The sequence below is a fragment of the Rutilus rutilus genome (assembly GCF_951802725.1).
Source record: "Rutilus rutilus genome assembly, chromosome: 2".
NCBI classification, from domain to species: Eukaryota; Metazoa; Chordata; class Actinopteri; order Cypriniformes; family Leuciscidae; genus Rutilus; species Rutilus rutilus.
Genome location: NC_140210.1, coordinates 19,366,185 through 19,381,788, shown reverse-complemented (window position 1 = coordinate 19,381,788; position 15,604 = coordinate 19,366,185). Strand labels below are relative to the sequence as shown.

The window sequence follows — 15,604 nt, the reverse complement described above, 5'->3', positions numbered from 1 at the left end:
AGGGAACATGTATGCATCCTGTAAATGCCTGTGTACACGACGAATACAGTGTTGTAGCCTAACCACCAATAATCACAATAAGCTTCGCGTTTTGTTACTTTCGATAAGAATCAAAGTGTAGTCTTTCAAATGCTGTCCATTTTATCACAAAATTCAAACAATAAATGCCGTTTTGGCGCTCTTTAATGTGGCGTGACAGATCAGTGGCATAACGGACCGTGAGAGAAGGTGATAATTTCTTCCTCTTTAATACCAGAAGTTGTTTTCATTAAGAAAAATTGACATGCACTGTACCTGATATATATCTAGATACATCAATATTAAAATCAAGGATATCTAATCTAAATTGAAACCAATCATGACCGTGGTCATCTGTGTGATTTAGAGGTAGCGTACTCTGCTTCTGTGAGAATTGTCCTGTTGAAGGAACTTGAAGATAATTAATTGTTAATTGAGGGCAAATTAGAAATAAATAAATATATATATATATATATATATAGTTTTCTGTGTAAAGTTTTCGGTTTCATGAGACTTTGTGACTCCCTACTTTTTTCCATATTAGGGTGTAGAAATGGTTAAGTCAACAAGTGCACCAGCTAAATTCTTTTTTTGTTTGTTTGTTTGTTTGTTTGTTTGTTTTTGTAGAAATCCAGCCCAACCACAGACTCCAAGTAACTGGATGGACATGAACAGTTTGACGAAGGCTCACAGCGCCTCCAATAATAGAGATGGCCGTCTGAACACAGAATGTGAAATCAATAACCGCTCAGCAGCCAACCTCCGTAGTCTCAACGTCCCTTCAATCATAGGTCAGACCTCACACTCTTTCAATTTCTGTCAACCCTTTGTAAAGATTTGTTACCTGAATTAAAAGCATCCTGTGCTAACAAAGCTGTTCTAAAACAATGAACACATTAACTTAAAGCTGCGCGATTACTCGATTGCGATCTCGATTCAAACACCCACCCGATCTTATTCATAAATGACAGTGATACCGCTATTGTCTATTAAACTTTTGACAAGTAGCTATGATCACAACGAAAATTCAAATCTGTGTTGGTGCTGCCACTGACCCAGAGAGGGCAGTTGTCATGTACAGGTATGAAACTGCTTCACAGTCTTTTCAACCACACAGTATCATCATTTCTGTATTATTATAACTCAAATTATCACAGAAGTACTGGGATAAAAGTTTATCGTTTGGATATAAACACTTTCTACTCTAGCGATCAAAATAGACAAAATCACCTTTTGAAAGTAACTTGGTGCTTCAAATTAAAATTTTATCGATTACATTAAGCAACTAGGTGGTGACAAGTGACTTAAAAAATTGATTTGTCATTGAATTATTCGTTCAAGAAATGTGTTAAACGCAGATTCATCCAATGATGAAACAAGTGAAGTCTTAATGATTGAGTCATTGAATCATTCATTCATTGACAAAAATGTATTTAAAGTAATTAAGTATTTTTTTTAATATTTTTAAATACTGCAGCAATTAACATTTTGTCGGAACCTCTAATAAAAACAAGACGAAAGCATCACTGGCAAAAACATGCTCAGGGTTGGGTGCTCGACAAAACACAGCACACCAAGCTCCAAAACATGCAAAAAAAAGTAATAGTGGACTCAAACACGGGTTACGTTTCGAGTACGCAGGCTCTTCGTCAGACAGTTAAAAGTTATTATCAAGAGTTTAATTAAATTTTTTTTGCATATATTGGAGCTTTGGTGTGCTGACTTTTTTTTTATATATATATATATATATATATATATATTTTCTTTTCGTCAGAACCTCTAATAAATGTATTTTTAGTTGTCTATTCAGAAACGTGGGAAAATCATGATCTGTAAAAAATAAATAAAAGTGAATGTCAATATATCCAGAATCGTACAGCTCTATATTAACTATTTCTTTTATATGTATTGTAATAATTTCAGAATGCCAGTTCAACCGGGACAGGCCTCACGTTGAAGTTAAAGATGAGGATGATGATGAGGCACTGGAGGATGATGTCGATGGAGCAAGAGGAGGCAGAGACAGTGATGGTTCAGGGTCCAGTCGTAGAAGCAGTCTAGGTGGGGATGCAGATTATGCTCAGAAAGTTCATCGTCTTCAAACAGCCAAACAGAAACTCCGACAACTCCAAGAACTGGTGGCCATGGTGCAGGTGAGGGTCTGGTGCCACGAGGGTGATGCGAGATTCTGGTCATTCACAATAAAAATTGTTTGAGTGGAGTTTGTATAAGGGAGCAATTTTTTTTTAGGAAGTCATTCTCTTGTCTGCCTTTTCTTTATTGTGCTTTTTGTCAACCTGTTGAAGACTTTTTCTCTGGGTCTGTTAATGTTACTCTAGAGTGATGATACAGATGGTACTACAGCTAATGAGGATGAAGGTTTGAAGCAACAACCCAATAACACCCGTGCAACAACTCCCAAAGCCCAGAGAGATATCACCCTCTCTGATAAGGCCAGGTTAGTGTTTGTGTCTTTGGATGTGTGCTTGTATTTTCAGTTCATATTGTGTTGTATGAGAACATGCTGCAGCATGTAAGTTTTTTCAATGTGACCTGTGTGAAACAACTTGTATAATGTTTGTTTTTCAGAGAGAAATTATATGAGGAGAAACTCAAGCAGCAGCAGCAGGAACTAAAGCAGCTCCATGAAGAGAGACAAAGACTGATGGAGATTCAGGGCAAGATACAAGACATACAGTGGGCCTGCCCTGACCTTCAGGTACTTCACATATGTACACTTGTGATTTACAGTAGGTTATTCAGTGTTTCCCCCTATACTTTTTTTGAGGGGGGGTGGTAGATCCCCCGAAACTACTAGTGTCGCGGAGCGGGCGTGTTACTGATACGTGGTGTAAAATGTTTAGTAATAAAAAAGCATGTCTAATTAATTTAAATCATGAAACTTATACAATTATTAAACTTATGCAACATTTAAAGTCCCTGTAAAGTCAAAATTAAGTATATGTTCTGAGTTTGTCATACCACCGAAAAATGTGTTATTAGCCACCCAGCCCAATTTCAATGATTAAAAAAGCCACCAAGTAAATAAAATAAGCTATCAAAATCTCGAAAAAATGAGCAGTAGTCTCAGCTCTCAAACGCTGGGGGCGTGTCCGCTGGCTGCGCTGAAACCACGCCCACTCGCGGGAAATATGACTTGCGCACAGCTCGTGCATGTCGGCGCGACGGGAGGATGAAGGCCGAAGCGGACAGCGGGAGATAGTCGGTTCGGCCCCATTCACCAGTAACAGCGGATTATCAGTGAATTCCAGTTGTCTCCAACGAAAGTAAACTATCCTGATCTCTACAGAGGCGGGTGTGGTGGTGATCATCAGCTCTCCATCAAGGTAACGTTAGCTCTTCACAAGATAAATCCATCTCTTCTTGATATGATCATTTTTCGGAAATTTAAATAAGGACACCGATCTGTTTTCTAAGTGATTTCATCCAGGGAATACGCATTTACATGACGAAGGCATAGCCAGAGCCGTGGGCATAGTAGCTAGCAAACTGTAGGCTGTCTGATAGTAACTCGCGATTGAGCGATAGGCTTAGTGACTCCGTGCGTCATCAAGTAGGGGCCCAATCAAGCTCAGGGGGTCGCAGTGCGTCATCAATCCCCCGTTTTAGCCCCGCCCAAAAAATCCGGCTCACAGCAAGGGTGAAAAACTGTTTAACGGTCTAACTCCACAATTTAGTACTTCACAGTTCTCAGTCTTTGTAACATGTTTTAGCAATACATTTCTAGCACTTATAATGTGTTTAGAATTTTTTTGTAGAATTGCCTTTACAGGGACTTTAAAAAATAAATTCTATGAAATGTTTTTTTTTTTTTTTTCACACACAAATTTGGTGTTGTTTTTTCTGGTAATCAAATGGAGACATAAAACATTAATTTTATTTATTTTAAACATGAAATTAAACACTTTTTTTCAAACAACGTGCTGCACAATGAGCTTTACTGAAAAATTGTGATTATTCCTTAAATTAAGTTTTGATAATTTATTTGTATTAGTGTTAGCAGGGCTCGAAATTAACTTTTTTACTTGGTAGCACTGGTGCTCCCAACTTCAAAAAGTTAGGAGCACCAGCAAAAATTTAGGAGCACCCACCAAAAATTAAGGAGCACCACAACTACAAATTATATATTAACAAATTTTATTTCATCCTGTGGCCAAGATTTGAAATTTGGTCTTCTGCTCTATATCATCTCACCCCGATGATATTGGCACATGATTTGTCATTTGACATAAATTTAGTGAAGGCAAGCTCTTCTTTGGCGATGGTGTATGCGGTGTTATATTCATAGACAGTATGGTTATATTTGACATATCCTGCCGATTAAAAGCCTTAATAATTGAACCTGATTTGTTTGCCACACACCTGTCCCTGCATTTTTTGCTTGGCACTTGGCACTCTATTGCTATTAATATGCTGTATTAATCTTTGTTAATCTTAGTTAATAAAAATACAGCTGTTCATTGTTCATTAATGTTACTTCACAGTGCATTAACTATGTTAAAAAAAAAAAAAAAAAAATTTCAATAATGTATAGGCTATTAGTAGCCCAAATGTTGAAATTAACATTAACAATGGTTAACAAATTAACAAAGTGCAGTTTTTTTAATAGTACAACTGTGTTAACTAGAATTTAATAAGTGGAACATTATTGTAAAGTGGTACTGATTTGTTATACACCGATTCAGACGTCTCGTGAGTGTGTTGGACAGATCAGTTGTTTTAACCATTCATTAAAGTGAATCGGTTCAAATGAGTCATTAGTTCGCGAATCGGAGTGTCATTAGTGGAAGTGTAGCATACGGCAAGCGTTGTGTGATTATCCCGGTAGTTTATTTTTTAGCACAATTCACACTCCACGGTAATTTAGGAGAAAAAAAAATCTCCGAATGCTCCACGTGAAACTTCGGTCTTCCGCCCTTCTTCTATCGTGTCAAATGATTTTGATTAATATGCGCGAGGGAGGGAGAGCAAGACAGCGCTCGTGTTGTTTGAAGACGTGAGAGTGCGCGCGCGCGGCCGGGGCTTTCTCTCGTCAAGCGCAGCAGTCACTCACGCACCGATCAAAGGCTTTGGCGGCCGCCAAAAAAAACCAATGCAGGAAAAACCCCGGGATTGGTTATATAACGTTGGATAGAATGACGGTCCGGCCATCGCGTATCAGCGCACATAAGGTACACACTGTGAAGTAATTTGCAAACGTTTTTTAGAGAAATGAAAACAGGTCGCACCACAACCATTATTTGCACTCGCACAAATGCTCCCAAATATATTTTTAGGTCGCACAGATTAAATTTCAGGAGCATATGCGACCAAAATGGTCGCAATTTCGAGCCTTGGTTAGTATTGTGATTACATTGAGACGTATCTAAATTCTACTGTACAACAGTAATATATTTCTGTCAAGTTGATTCGAACTTTTATTTTGACGGGTTTTGAATTTTGTGTTTATGACATGACGATAGTTTTTCTCAAATGAAGCAGTTGCTCACGAAGTGACTTTCAGAGCGGATCTAGAGTCTGGAGATGAAGTTCATGCATTTGTGTCCTCATATAGGCAAAAAACAGTGCGAGAATCTCACCACGTGCTTCAGTGTGTGTGTGTGAGGTAAATGAAACTGCGCGTCGTCTGCACCATTCATTCACACAGAACATGTATGATTCGTATTTAAATAGTCTTTTTGTGGTTTAATATTCACACACTAGTCTATATCGCAATTTGATTTAAAGTGTACTGAATTGCTTTTTATTTATTCATGGTAGAGATGCGCGGATGGGCTATTATTTCATCCGCAACCGCATCACAAAACTCAACATCCGTCCGCCATCAATCCGCACCAACGTTTTTGACCAATTTTCAAAACCGCACCCGCCCGCCATCCGCTGATTGGTGTATACATAATATTTTTCATTTGTTTGGTTCAACCGCCCGTCACCCGCCCGAATTTAATTCAAATATTATTTTTCGTCACGTCATCCGCCCGATCCGCGGTTTATCCGCGGAGTCCGCGGCTGTAACCGCCAACCGCGCATCTCTAATTCATGGGGCTGCCCCCCCAAAACAATGGTTGGGGAAACACTGTTATTATTATGAACACACTGAACAGAGACTGAGTTATATGATTTATGAATTTTCTTAAATCATGATGTGTCCTGTCAGTCGTCTGTGAGCAGTAGTGCTAGCGGTCCGATGAGGAGGAAGATTCCTGCAGCAGCCTCTACTCCCGCTCCTGTACCATTACACTCTTCTTCCTCAGCTAAAGCCAACACTAGTGGCCTTAAACCCACCACTGAACCTCCTCCAGTCACTGTCACTGACAATGAGGTTAGTGTGGAATCCAAATAAAAATGTTGCTTCCTTTTATATATAAGGTAGGGTTTTAAAGGGATAGATCACTCAAAAATTTTTATTGTCATTTACTCACCTTGTCGTTCCAAGCCCATGAGACTTTAATTTGTCTTCGAAACTCAAATTAAAATCTTCTTAATGAAACTTGGGAGATTTCTATCCCTCCTTTTGAAAGTCCATGCCACCAAAACGTATATACATTGATCAACATACATCAAATGTGATCAATTGCAGCTCAACTGTACATGATGTGTGACATGCGAGAACATGCCTCATTTAATCTCGCCTGTCAAGCAAGCTTGTTGAAGCTTCTGTTTACTATATTTTAGGGCTGGAACAATGCATGGATGTAATCGATTACGTAAAGTAGTCGATTTGCGTGGAATGCGTTGATTTGTTGTGCTGTTGATGTTCCCCAATGGAAATAATCTATAGAAAAAAGAATCGTTAGTTCCAGCCCTACTATATTTAAATTTAGTACATTTACATTCAATGGAGGGACAGAAATCTCTCAGGTTTCTTTAAAAATAACTGCATTTGTGTACGAAGATGAACAAAAGTCTTATGGGTTTGGAATGACAAGAGCGTGAGTAATTAATGACAGAATATTTATTTTTAAGTGAATTATCCCTAAAGGGGCTTTAAGATTTATTTAATGAAGTGTCTTTTTTTTTTCTTTTTTTTTTTTCTTTTTTAAAAAAGTTTTAAAACTGTTTTTAAAAAGAGAAAACTATAGTAAGCCATTGTAGGTTGATTTCCTTGACAAGAGTAACCACTGTGTCTCTGTGGCATTGCTTTGATCAGACAAATGACATTTGCTAAACAAATTGTAAACAATCTGTTTGCAGACAGGGGAAAGAAGTCCAAGGTTATTTAAAGTCATTTTACTATAGCATGTTTTAGTGTTAGTGTTGCGAAGTTTAATAACTTTGTCTTTTTGTATTTTTATATTAGCTGTGGTCAGAGATGCGAAGGCATCAGATCTTGCGTGAGGAGTTGAGACAGAGGCGGAAACATTTGGAGAGTCTGATGGCAGAACAGCAGAGGAGAAGCACACTCACCGACTCTCCATTCAGGAGCGAGACACATGAGACCCAGTCCTACAGTCGTGATGAAAGGTAACACTTGGCCTTGATAGCTTATGGTGGCTCTTTTCAAAAACGTGTTTTATATACTTCGAAGACTACATTTTTTGTCAGGTGCTAATCATCATTTTTGTGTCAGAACCGTGGCCACCTGGGGTGGATCGACACAGTGTCCCCTTGGTGAAGATGATGATGATGATTACTCCTCTGAGGTGGGGGCTGAGGAAGATGATGATGATGATGATGATGATGATGATGAACATGAACATGATGGGGGAGAGGAGTCCAGTTCCACAGATGAGCTGCATGCTTGCTCCACCCAAAAACAGCGCAACTACAACAGGAATAACAGAGACAGGTAAACACACAGGCACATTCTAGAGTTTGTCTTCCTCACACCGAACCCAATCGATTATTAATTGTCTTTTCATTTTGCGCAGTGTGAAAGTTCACAGGGAAGTTAATGGTAGTCCTTCCCCCCGTGGATCAAGGGGTCACCCTCGTCAGCAGCCACAGACTGAGAGCAGTAGTTCCAGCAGAGCTAAGCGGCAGGAGAACTTGCGATGGGCGGCTGATCTGTCTCTCTCTGAGGGCGCTGCACCAGCACACTGGCAGGAACAGATCACACACCTCCAGAAACAACTCAACTTCAGCACTACCATGTGCCAAACTTTGCTACAGGACCAACAGGTCAGAGTTTAACACATGTTATTTTTTCATTCTTTCACATCTTTTTACTCACTCACAACTTTTTTTTTCCTTCTCTCATCTCTAGACTCTTTCATACATGCTGCAAGCTCTGCTCACAGGGCCATATGGTGTTGTGCCCAATAACGTGACCTCCCCTCAGGTCCCTCTCATCATGCACCAACTAAACCAGTGTTACACACAAATGGCTTGGCAACAGAACAATGTCAATCGGTCTGTAGATTTCTTTCGAACTTTATAAATGAGAAAAAGTATTTAAGTAAGATTTTAAGCATGAAGAATGAGGCATTTGCTGTAGATGTACTACCATTAAGAAGTTTGGAATCAGATTTAATGCTTTTTGAAAGAACTTGCTTATGCTCACCAAGGCTGCATTTATTTAAAAAAAAACAAAAAAAAAACAGCAAAAATGGTAGATTTGTGAAATATGATCACAATTTAAAATAACTGTTTAAAAACTATATCTTATTATTATCAGTGTTGAAAATAGATGTGCTGCTAAAAAAAAAATTGAAACTGGATTTTTGCATCCTTTGATTTAATAGAAAGTTCATTACAGTTTAATGCATCCTTGCTGTTAGTGTTAGTATTAGAAATTAAGGACCCACTTTATATTAAGTGGCTTTAAGTACTAACTATGTACTTACATCGAAAAATAAGTACAATGTACTTATTTGTGTTCAGGTTGTATTGTAAAACACTTGTGCTGCTATGATATGGGTAAGGTTAGGACAGGTGTGGTGGTATGGGTGGGTTTAAGGGTGGGTTAAGGTGTCAGGGAAGGGTCAACAGTGTAATTACAAATGTAATTACATAAATTAATTACAGCTGTAATTACATGCAGGTATTTTCAAAATATAAGTACAATGTAAAAACATGCATGTACACAATAAGTCATTGTATCAAATTATTAATTCCAATGTAAGTACATAGTACTTAAAGCCACTTAATATAAAGTGGGACCGAAATTAATATTAATGTATTATTATTTTTTTTATCTTACTGACCCCAAACATTTGAATGGTAGTGAAGGTCTAAACTGCTTGAATTTGAAACAAGCTTTGGTTTCATTTGTCACAACTTTTAAAATGTGCTCTTCTTTTTTTTTTCCTGGCAGGTTGAAACAAGTTCTGAATGATCTGTTGCAGCAGCAGCAGCAGAGTCAGTCCTTGTCAGGACAACAGCAGCATCAAAATGCTACACATGATCCTGCATCTCCTTCTCTGTTCCTAAATTACCCACCGGTCAATACACTCAATATGCCTGGAATCCCAAACTTCTCCCCTTTCCCAACTGGTAAGTCTGTTATCTGTCTGTAATTCTTTAAATTGGGTAAATTCCATATAAAAAATATATAATATATTTATAATATAATATAATAAAAATATATTTATATATACATTTAACCTTCTTTCTTTCATTCTCGCTTCTTTTCTGTCTTTAGGCTTTAATTTCAGTCCCTTGTTTCCCTCTTCGGTAGGAGATTTCCAGCAGAACCAGGCCAGTTCAGATCATCAGCATGATCCAAACATATCTGTCAAAACGGAATACATGAGCTTCCCCCCTCCACTACAGAGATCTCCACTCAACAACACAGAGAAAAGGTACAAATGTGTTTCTGTAATTTGGATTAATATGATATAATCTTGATGATTCTATCAATTACAGTCAGGTGAAAATTTAAGAATGACCTACTTTATATATTGGTTAGCTGTAAAGTCAACAAAATGATCTTGTTTAAACTACAAAAAAGGAAGAGAAACCTAACAAATCATGTTTATTTTTACTTTATAAAGGTTTCAGTCTCAACCTGATACTGTGGCTGATGCTAATAACTCGAGCTGGTTAAACTCCTCCCTGAATCGCTCTGGTCAGAGACCCACCCTCACCTCAGGCCATACAAGTCAGATAGAGAAGAACTCCCCTTCCTCCTCTCCTGTTCCTCACCCTTCCATTTCCCGGGATCGCTCCTACATACCTGACTCCCAGGAGTCTATGAGCAGCCTGCCAGACAGGGCAGACCCGACCACTGTCACCAAGACCTTTAGAGCAGGACGCAAGGCTGCGGCACAGGCCAGCCTGGCCTCTAGAGACAAGACCCCCAACACAAAGAGCCGCCGCAAGAGAGGCAGGGGACAGAAGAACACAGGTGTGTCTATAATAAAGTTGACATACTCAACCTTTAAAAGCTCATTGAAAAGCAAAGTTTGTCCTTTTTCCATCATTAATTGGGTTTATGGATTCTAAAAAAATATACATATTTAGGCAAAAGAAGCCTTGGAGTTTAAGACGCCCAATTCAATCAAATTGGGTTAAATTGTGTTCTTTTCATTTTCAGCGTCTGTGGACAGTGACAGTGTTTCAAGTGACTCTCACTTTGATCAGGACAGAGAGCGCACCTCTCAGGTCAGATACAAAGATCTCAACCAGGGTCTGCTAGACAAACTCACACAGGAGAAACTGGACAGCAAGACTAAGAACAGCAAGCCAAATGATCTCTCATCTGGTATGACTTCACATAGATCCAGCTACTGATATCACTGAATAAAACGTCATAACACTAAACATCAAAATGTAGAACAATGAGAACTGTCTTGTTATACAATGTGCACTATATTCTTCAATCAGAGATCTGCCAGAACAGTATAGCAGACTTTTTTTATTTTTTTTTATTTAATTTGATCATCATTTGAACATCTTATGTCCCCTGTGTCCTTGTATTGTTTTATAGTGTCACTAATTTCATTTTTATTTCTGTTTTTGTTCACATTTCATTTTGGGTTTTGTTCTTCACAGCATATGCTTGGAGAACACCTTTTCTCTCTAACAGAATTGCATGCACTGAAGTCCCAGGTAACTCCAAGTTAATCAGCTGTTTGACCTGCTAACTACCTAATCTGCATGTTTTCCTTCTCCTCTTTCTCCTCTTCTTATTTCTAAACTGCATTAACATGCATAAGAAATACTAGACATGCGCCAGATGTTTTCATTTTCAGGGCACAAATCTCTCACACAAATAGATTTTAGAAACAACTCCCTTGAGCTGTGTAACGTTTATTTCTATTGTTCACTATTGTCATTTCAGAACATTGGGAAATTGGGGAGGAAAGGGGAAGAGTCTGCTGTGCTATTTATAATACAAACCCAGTGTGTTTTGTTATGGATGTTTTAGACCTTTGCTTTTGAGTTGAAGACAGAAAGTGTGGATCTGAGCATGGTTTTAACAGTGTTTTTGAATATTGTGTGAAGTTCAGTACTCCAGGTGTTGCTAATGGTGCACTTGAAGTTAAGTTATGTTTCCCACGCATTTTTTTTTTTTGTAGAATTAGTTTGCACAGACAGCAGTTGTTTGATCTACTCTTTATAAGCTTGAAGAGTTTTAGTAGATTGTCTGTTTATCGTCTTTTTTGTTCTGACTGTGTATATTTATCTTCTCTAGATGTGAGCAGTGATTTCTCTCTTTTTGAGGCCCTGAGAGAGACAATCTATTCTGAGGTGGCAACACTGATCTCTCAGAATGAGTCTCGCCCTCACTTCCTCATTGAGCTCTTCCATGAGCTTCAGCTGCTCAATACTGACTACCTGCGACAGAGGGCGCTCTACTCACTACAGGTACAGTACACCATTGTCAAACCTGTGCACACTTCTACAGACACAATAGGCCCACATGGAGACTTGATGGTTTTCCACATGTTCTGCATCGATTGTGGTGGAAATCTGCTAAATTGCCTTAACCCTTGTGCTGTGTTGAAAATCCTGCAAATTTTTTTTTATGAAGCTCTCGTTATGCTACCTTATCACCAAACGTTGGATTCAATCTTTTTGTCAGCTTGTTTTCTTTCAATTAGGACAGGTTTTGTATTTATTTTTGGAACCGATCGATCATTGGCCTTATTTATCTGAGCTTACGTACCTACGTTTTTGAGTAAAAAAAAGCGTTGTTTGTGGATAATTGTAATTTTTACTTAAAATAGGAAAGAAATTACACTGTTTATCACACTAGTGTGCTTTAATGTTTAACCAGGAAATTGTTTTGAAATGGTTTAATTTTAAAGTCATACTTGTGGTACAAAAAAATTGCTTATAAATCACTCGTTACACTATTTAATCACCAAATATTGGATTAAATCTTTTTGTCAACTTGTTTTCTTTCAGTTAAGACAGGTTTTGTATTTATTTTTGAAACTGATTGATCTTAGGCCTCATTGATCAGATTTTTTTTAAGCTTTTAAATGATAAATAAGGCCTACGATCGATCAATTCCAAAAAGAAATATAAACCTTGTCCTAATTGAAAGAAAACAAGTTGACAAAAAGGTTTAATACAATATCTGGTGATGTAGCAAAATGATAGATTTATAAGCAATTTTTTGTAGGCCAATTATTTTTGACCGGGAACATCACAAGTGTTACAATGTGGAGAAAAAAACACAAAAAAAATACAAAAAGTAGCAAAACAATTTTGGGAAGTTGTTAGACTCTGGGTGAGTAAAGTCAGTAAATTTTAGTCCAATGCAATAGCATTAACTAGCATTTTTGGGTCCGGGAAAGTCCTCTCCGTGGCAAAATAACCCAAACACAACCTAAAGGGTTAAATTGAATTAGTCAAATGTACTTGAATACAAGTGGCATAGAATGTGTGTGTGTGCACACACACATCCTATGCCACATATCAAATCTCGTTGGTTTTGGCCACCAGGACATTGTAACAAGGCACCTGACAGAGAAGAGTGTGGCAGATGAGCATGCGTCCTCTTTGGGTCCGGCTGTGTGGGCCACAGGCTCACAGTCAGAGCTCACACCTAGTGAAAGCTTGGCTACCAGTGACAATGTAAGACATTTGCTTCCCCATCTGCCCATCTGATTTCCTCACTTTAATTATCACACAGTTGATTTATTTATTTTTCTCCCTGGTTTTTCCAGGATACATCTGAGAAGATTGTTACCGTTAAATCCAACTCTGTTCTGAAGAGGGTAGCAGATAGAGATTCGATGGACAACGAGAGCCTGCTGTCCACCTCTTCCAACCTTGAACCCTTTGCTAGTGATGACTTGGGTAAGAAAACAAAGCTGTATGCGTACATACAGACACAATCATGGGAAAAACAATTGATAGGTTTAGGGCTGTCACTAACGACTATTTTGGCAATCGAGTAATCGGTCGATTATTTTGATTAATCGAGTAATCAGATTTATTTTTTATTTTTTTCGGTGGTAATAAAAATAGACCCAAGCAAACAATAGCCTTTAATATGACTTAAAATACATGTATAATAACGAGGCAATCATTTTTGGTTCAAATAAAGGATCAAAAGCAAGTAATCATATGGTTTTATAGAACAACACTGTTAAAATACATAATATAATATAATGACATTTGACATTGCCAAATGACATTTAATTCAAATGTGAACTTAATATTTAACATTTGGCCACTTCTTTACGATAGAAATGCTACAGCGACTGAAATTTCTCCGAATATGGGAAAAAGAATATGGGAACATCAAAACATGCAAACTCAGAACTTTTATTTTGAAATTGCAATTTAGAATCATATTGATGTATTACTGTGTTGGCATAGGTTTATAAATTATGTACTTTACAAATCTGATGAAATGGCGCACATTGCGATCCCAGATGAACGTTATAAGCAGCCCAAACTCTCAGCATATGTAGAGATAGAGTTTGAGATGCATTTTACACATATAAATGATAACAGTTCATGTGTAGCAGCATTTACAGTGAACAGAGATGCTCTGAGATGCACGTGACCTAAACGCATGTTAATAATTAAATCGCTATATATTAAACGCAGGGCATACATTTATTTAATTGAATCGCAGCTAGGGCTGCACGATTAATCGCAATTTCCATGTAATCGCACTTAAATCGAGATCGCTTATCGCGATTTTAAAATCGCAAAGGCTGCGATTATTTTTTTAATGCGCAGTTTGTCATTGATGTACGGCTCTGTAAACGCTGCTCCATCTGAAAGCACTGAGAGTTTGAGTCACTTATAACGTGCATTTGAAAAAAAACAACACGAGTCAAATATCTTTCCAAACACGAGAATCATTTATGAACCTCGTTTTAATAACATGCAACATTTAATAACATGCATTTGCTCCAAACTCACTTCATAAGGACAGTTGAGCTCCTCCTTCTGTGAGATGATGAGCTTCTGACACAGAATAAGGCAGTCGTGCATTTATAAGTCATGTTTAATCAAAGCGTTTCAATCTTCTGACTATTCAGCTACAGCGACAGGAATTTCCTGGAATGATGCGCCGTTATTGTACTTCTGCGGCGGGGCATATTTAGCGTGTTTGCGTGAGAGCGCCCTCTGGTGTTCAAATGGGGCAGTGTTTACCACCGATCAGCCGCACTCCACTGACAAGCTGCGCTTAAAATAATCGCAGCCTTTGCCAAATCGTGTGCGGTTTTATTGCGATTAATCGTGCAGCCCTAATCGCAGCCTTTGTGAATTCACAATAGCCCTATGCTATAATATGGTTTTTGGTTTTAATACACCGTGCAGCCTTAGAAAACAGTCTAATAATGCGATTCATGGGTTCTCATCCACGTAATGCGCCACTTCCGGTATTTTTCAGGTTACTCAACATTTTTTTAAATCGAGTACTCAAATTTAATCGAAGAATCGTGACAGCCCTAGATAGGTTGCTTACCATGATCATGCTTGCTTTGCTGGGTTGGGGCTAGACTGAATCCTATCGTACTCCCCTGGAATACTTTCATGTTCCGCTCTCTCTCTCTCTGTCCCTTTGTTTCCTTTCTGCTTCTCCAGGCAACACAGTGATTCATTTAGATAAGGCATTGGCCAGGATGAGGGAGTATGAGCGCATGAAGCTAAGGGCTGAGTGTAACACAGATAACCCTGAGCACAGCTCCGGAGCTGCTGCTGCCGCCTCAGCACTCACGCAAGGTATTCCTGCGATCACTCTCAGACTGCAGAATAGACCTGACATTCATTTGCAAGTGCTTCTAATGGCATGTCCCTACCAGATACAATGCAACAAGCAAATTGATACAATACGTTTTTTAACACAGTGCTTTAGAAATAGAAACAAATGGCTGGTTAGAAACTTTTATATGCCTTATTGCGTCCACATCTGCTCACGATGGGCACTGTCTTCTGCTGTCACAGCACACATCACTGTCAGTGAGTCCATGTCTAAAAGGAATAATTGAGACTTAGTACAGCCTGTATCTTTGTATCAGGTACACATTTCACACTAACACATTTCGTTCATTAGGCTGAAAGTAACCTGGAATATGTCTTTAATTAATCTGAGAGTTGCTATTAATGTTTATAGGGATTAGACCTTTGACTAAAGCTCTGCTTGCTTTAAACATGCATATAATAAATGCTTAGGTTGTATGCCCCTTTACGTATCTCTGCTTATGTG

General features: G+C 38.3%; 1 protein-coding gene across 4 annotated transcripts in view; it reads left to right on the top strand.

The window, feature by feature from the left end:
* Positions 1-15,604, top strand: part of pcm1 (pericentriolar material 1) — a 52,332-nt gene that overhangs the window by 28,509 nt on the left and 8,219 nt on the right. For 3 of the 4 annotated variants that reach the window (XM_084392147.1, XM_084392146.1, XM_084392145.1), the window contains 18 exons: positions 646-809; positions 1,942-2,171; positions 2,358-2,476; positions 2,608-2,737; positions 6,197-6,361; positions 7,340-7,503; positions 7,610-7,828; positions 7,911-8,160; positions 8,246-8,391; positions 9,296-9,474; positions 9,623-9,782; positions 9,975-10,327; positions 10,517-10,684; positions 10,975-11,031; positions 11,618-11,790; positions 12,877-13,008; positions 13,101-13,233; positions 14,983-15,120. In XM_084392147.1, coding sequence (XP_084248273.1) covers positions 646-809; positions 1,942-2,171; positions 2,358-2,476; positions 2,608-2,737; positions 6,197-6,361; positions 7,340-7,503; positions 7,610-7,828; positions 7,911-8,160; positions 8,246-8,391; positions 9,296-9,474; positions 9,623-9,782; positions 9,975-10,327; positions 10,517-10,684; positions 10,975-11,031; positions 11,618-11,790; positions 12,877-13,008; positions 13,101-13,233; positions 14,983-15,120 — 3,080 coding nt within the window. The remainder of the gene's footprint in view (positions 1-645; positions 810-1,941; positions 2,172-2,357; positions 2,477-2,607; positions 2,738-6,196; positions 6,362-7,339; positions 7,504-7,609; positions 7,829-7,910; positions 8,161-8,245; positions 8,392-9,295; positions 9,475-9,622; positions 9,783-9,974; positions 10,328-10,516; positions 10,685-10,974; positions 11,032-11,617; positions 11,791-12,876; positions 13,009-13,100; positions 13,234-14,982; positions 15,121-15,604) is intronic. The other variant, XM_084392148.1, reaches the window with a different exon arrangement.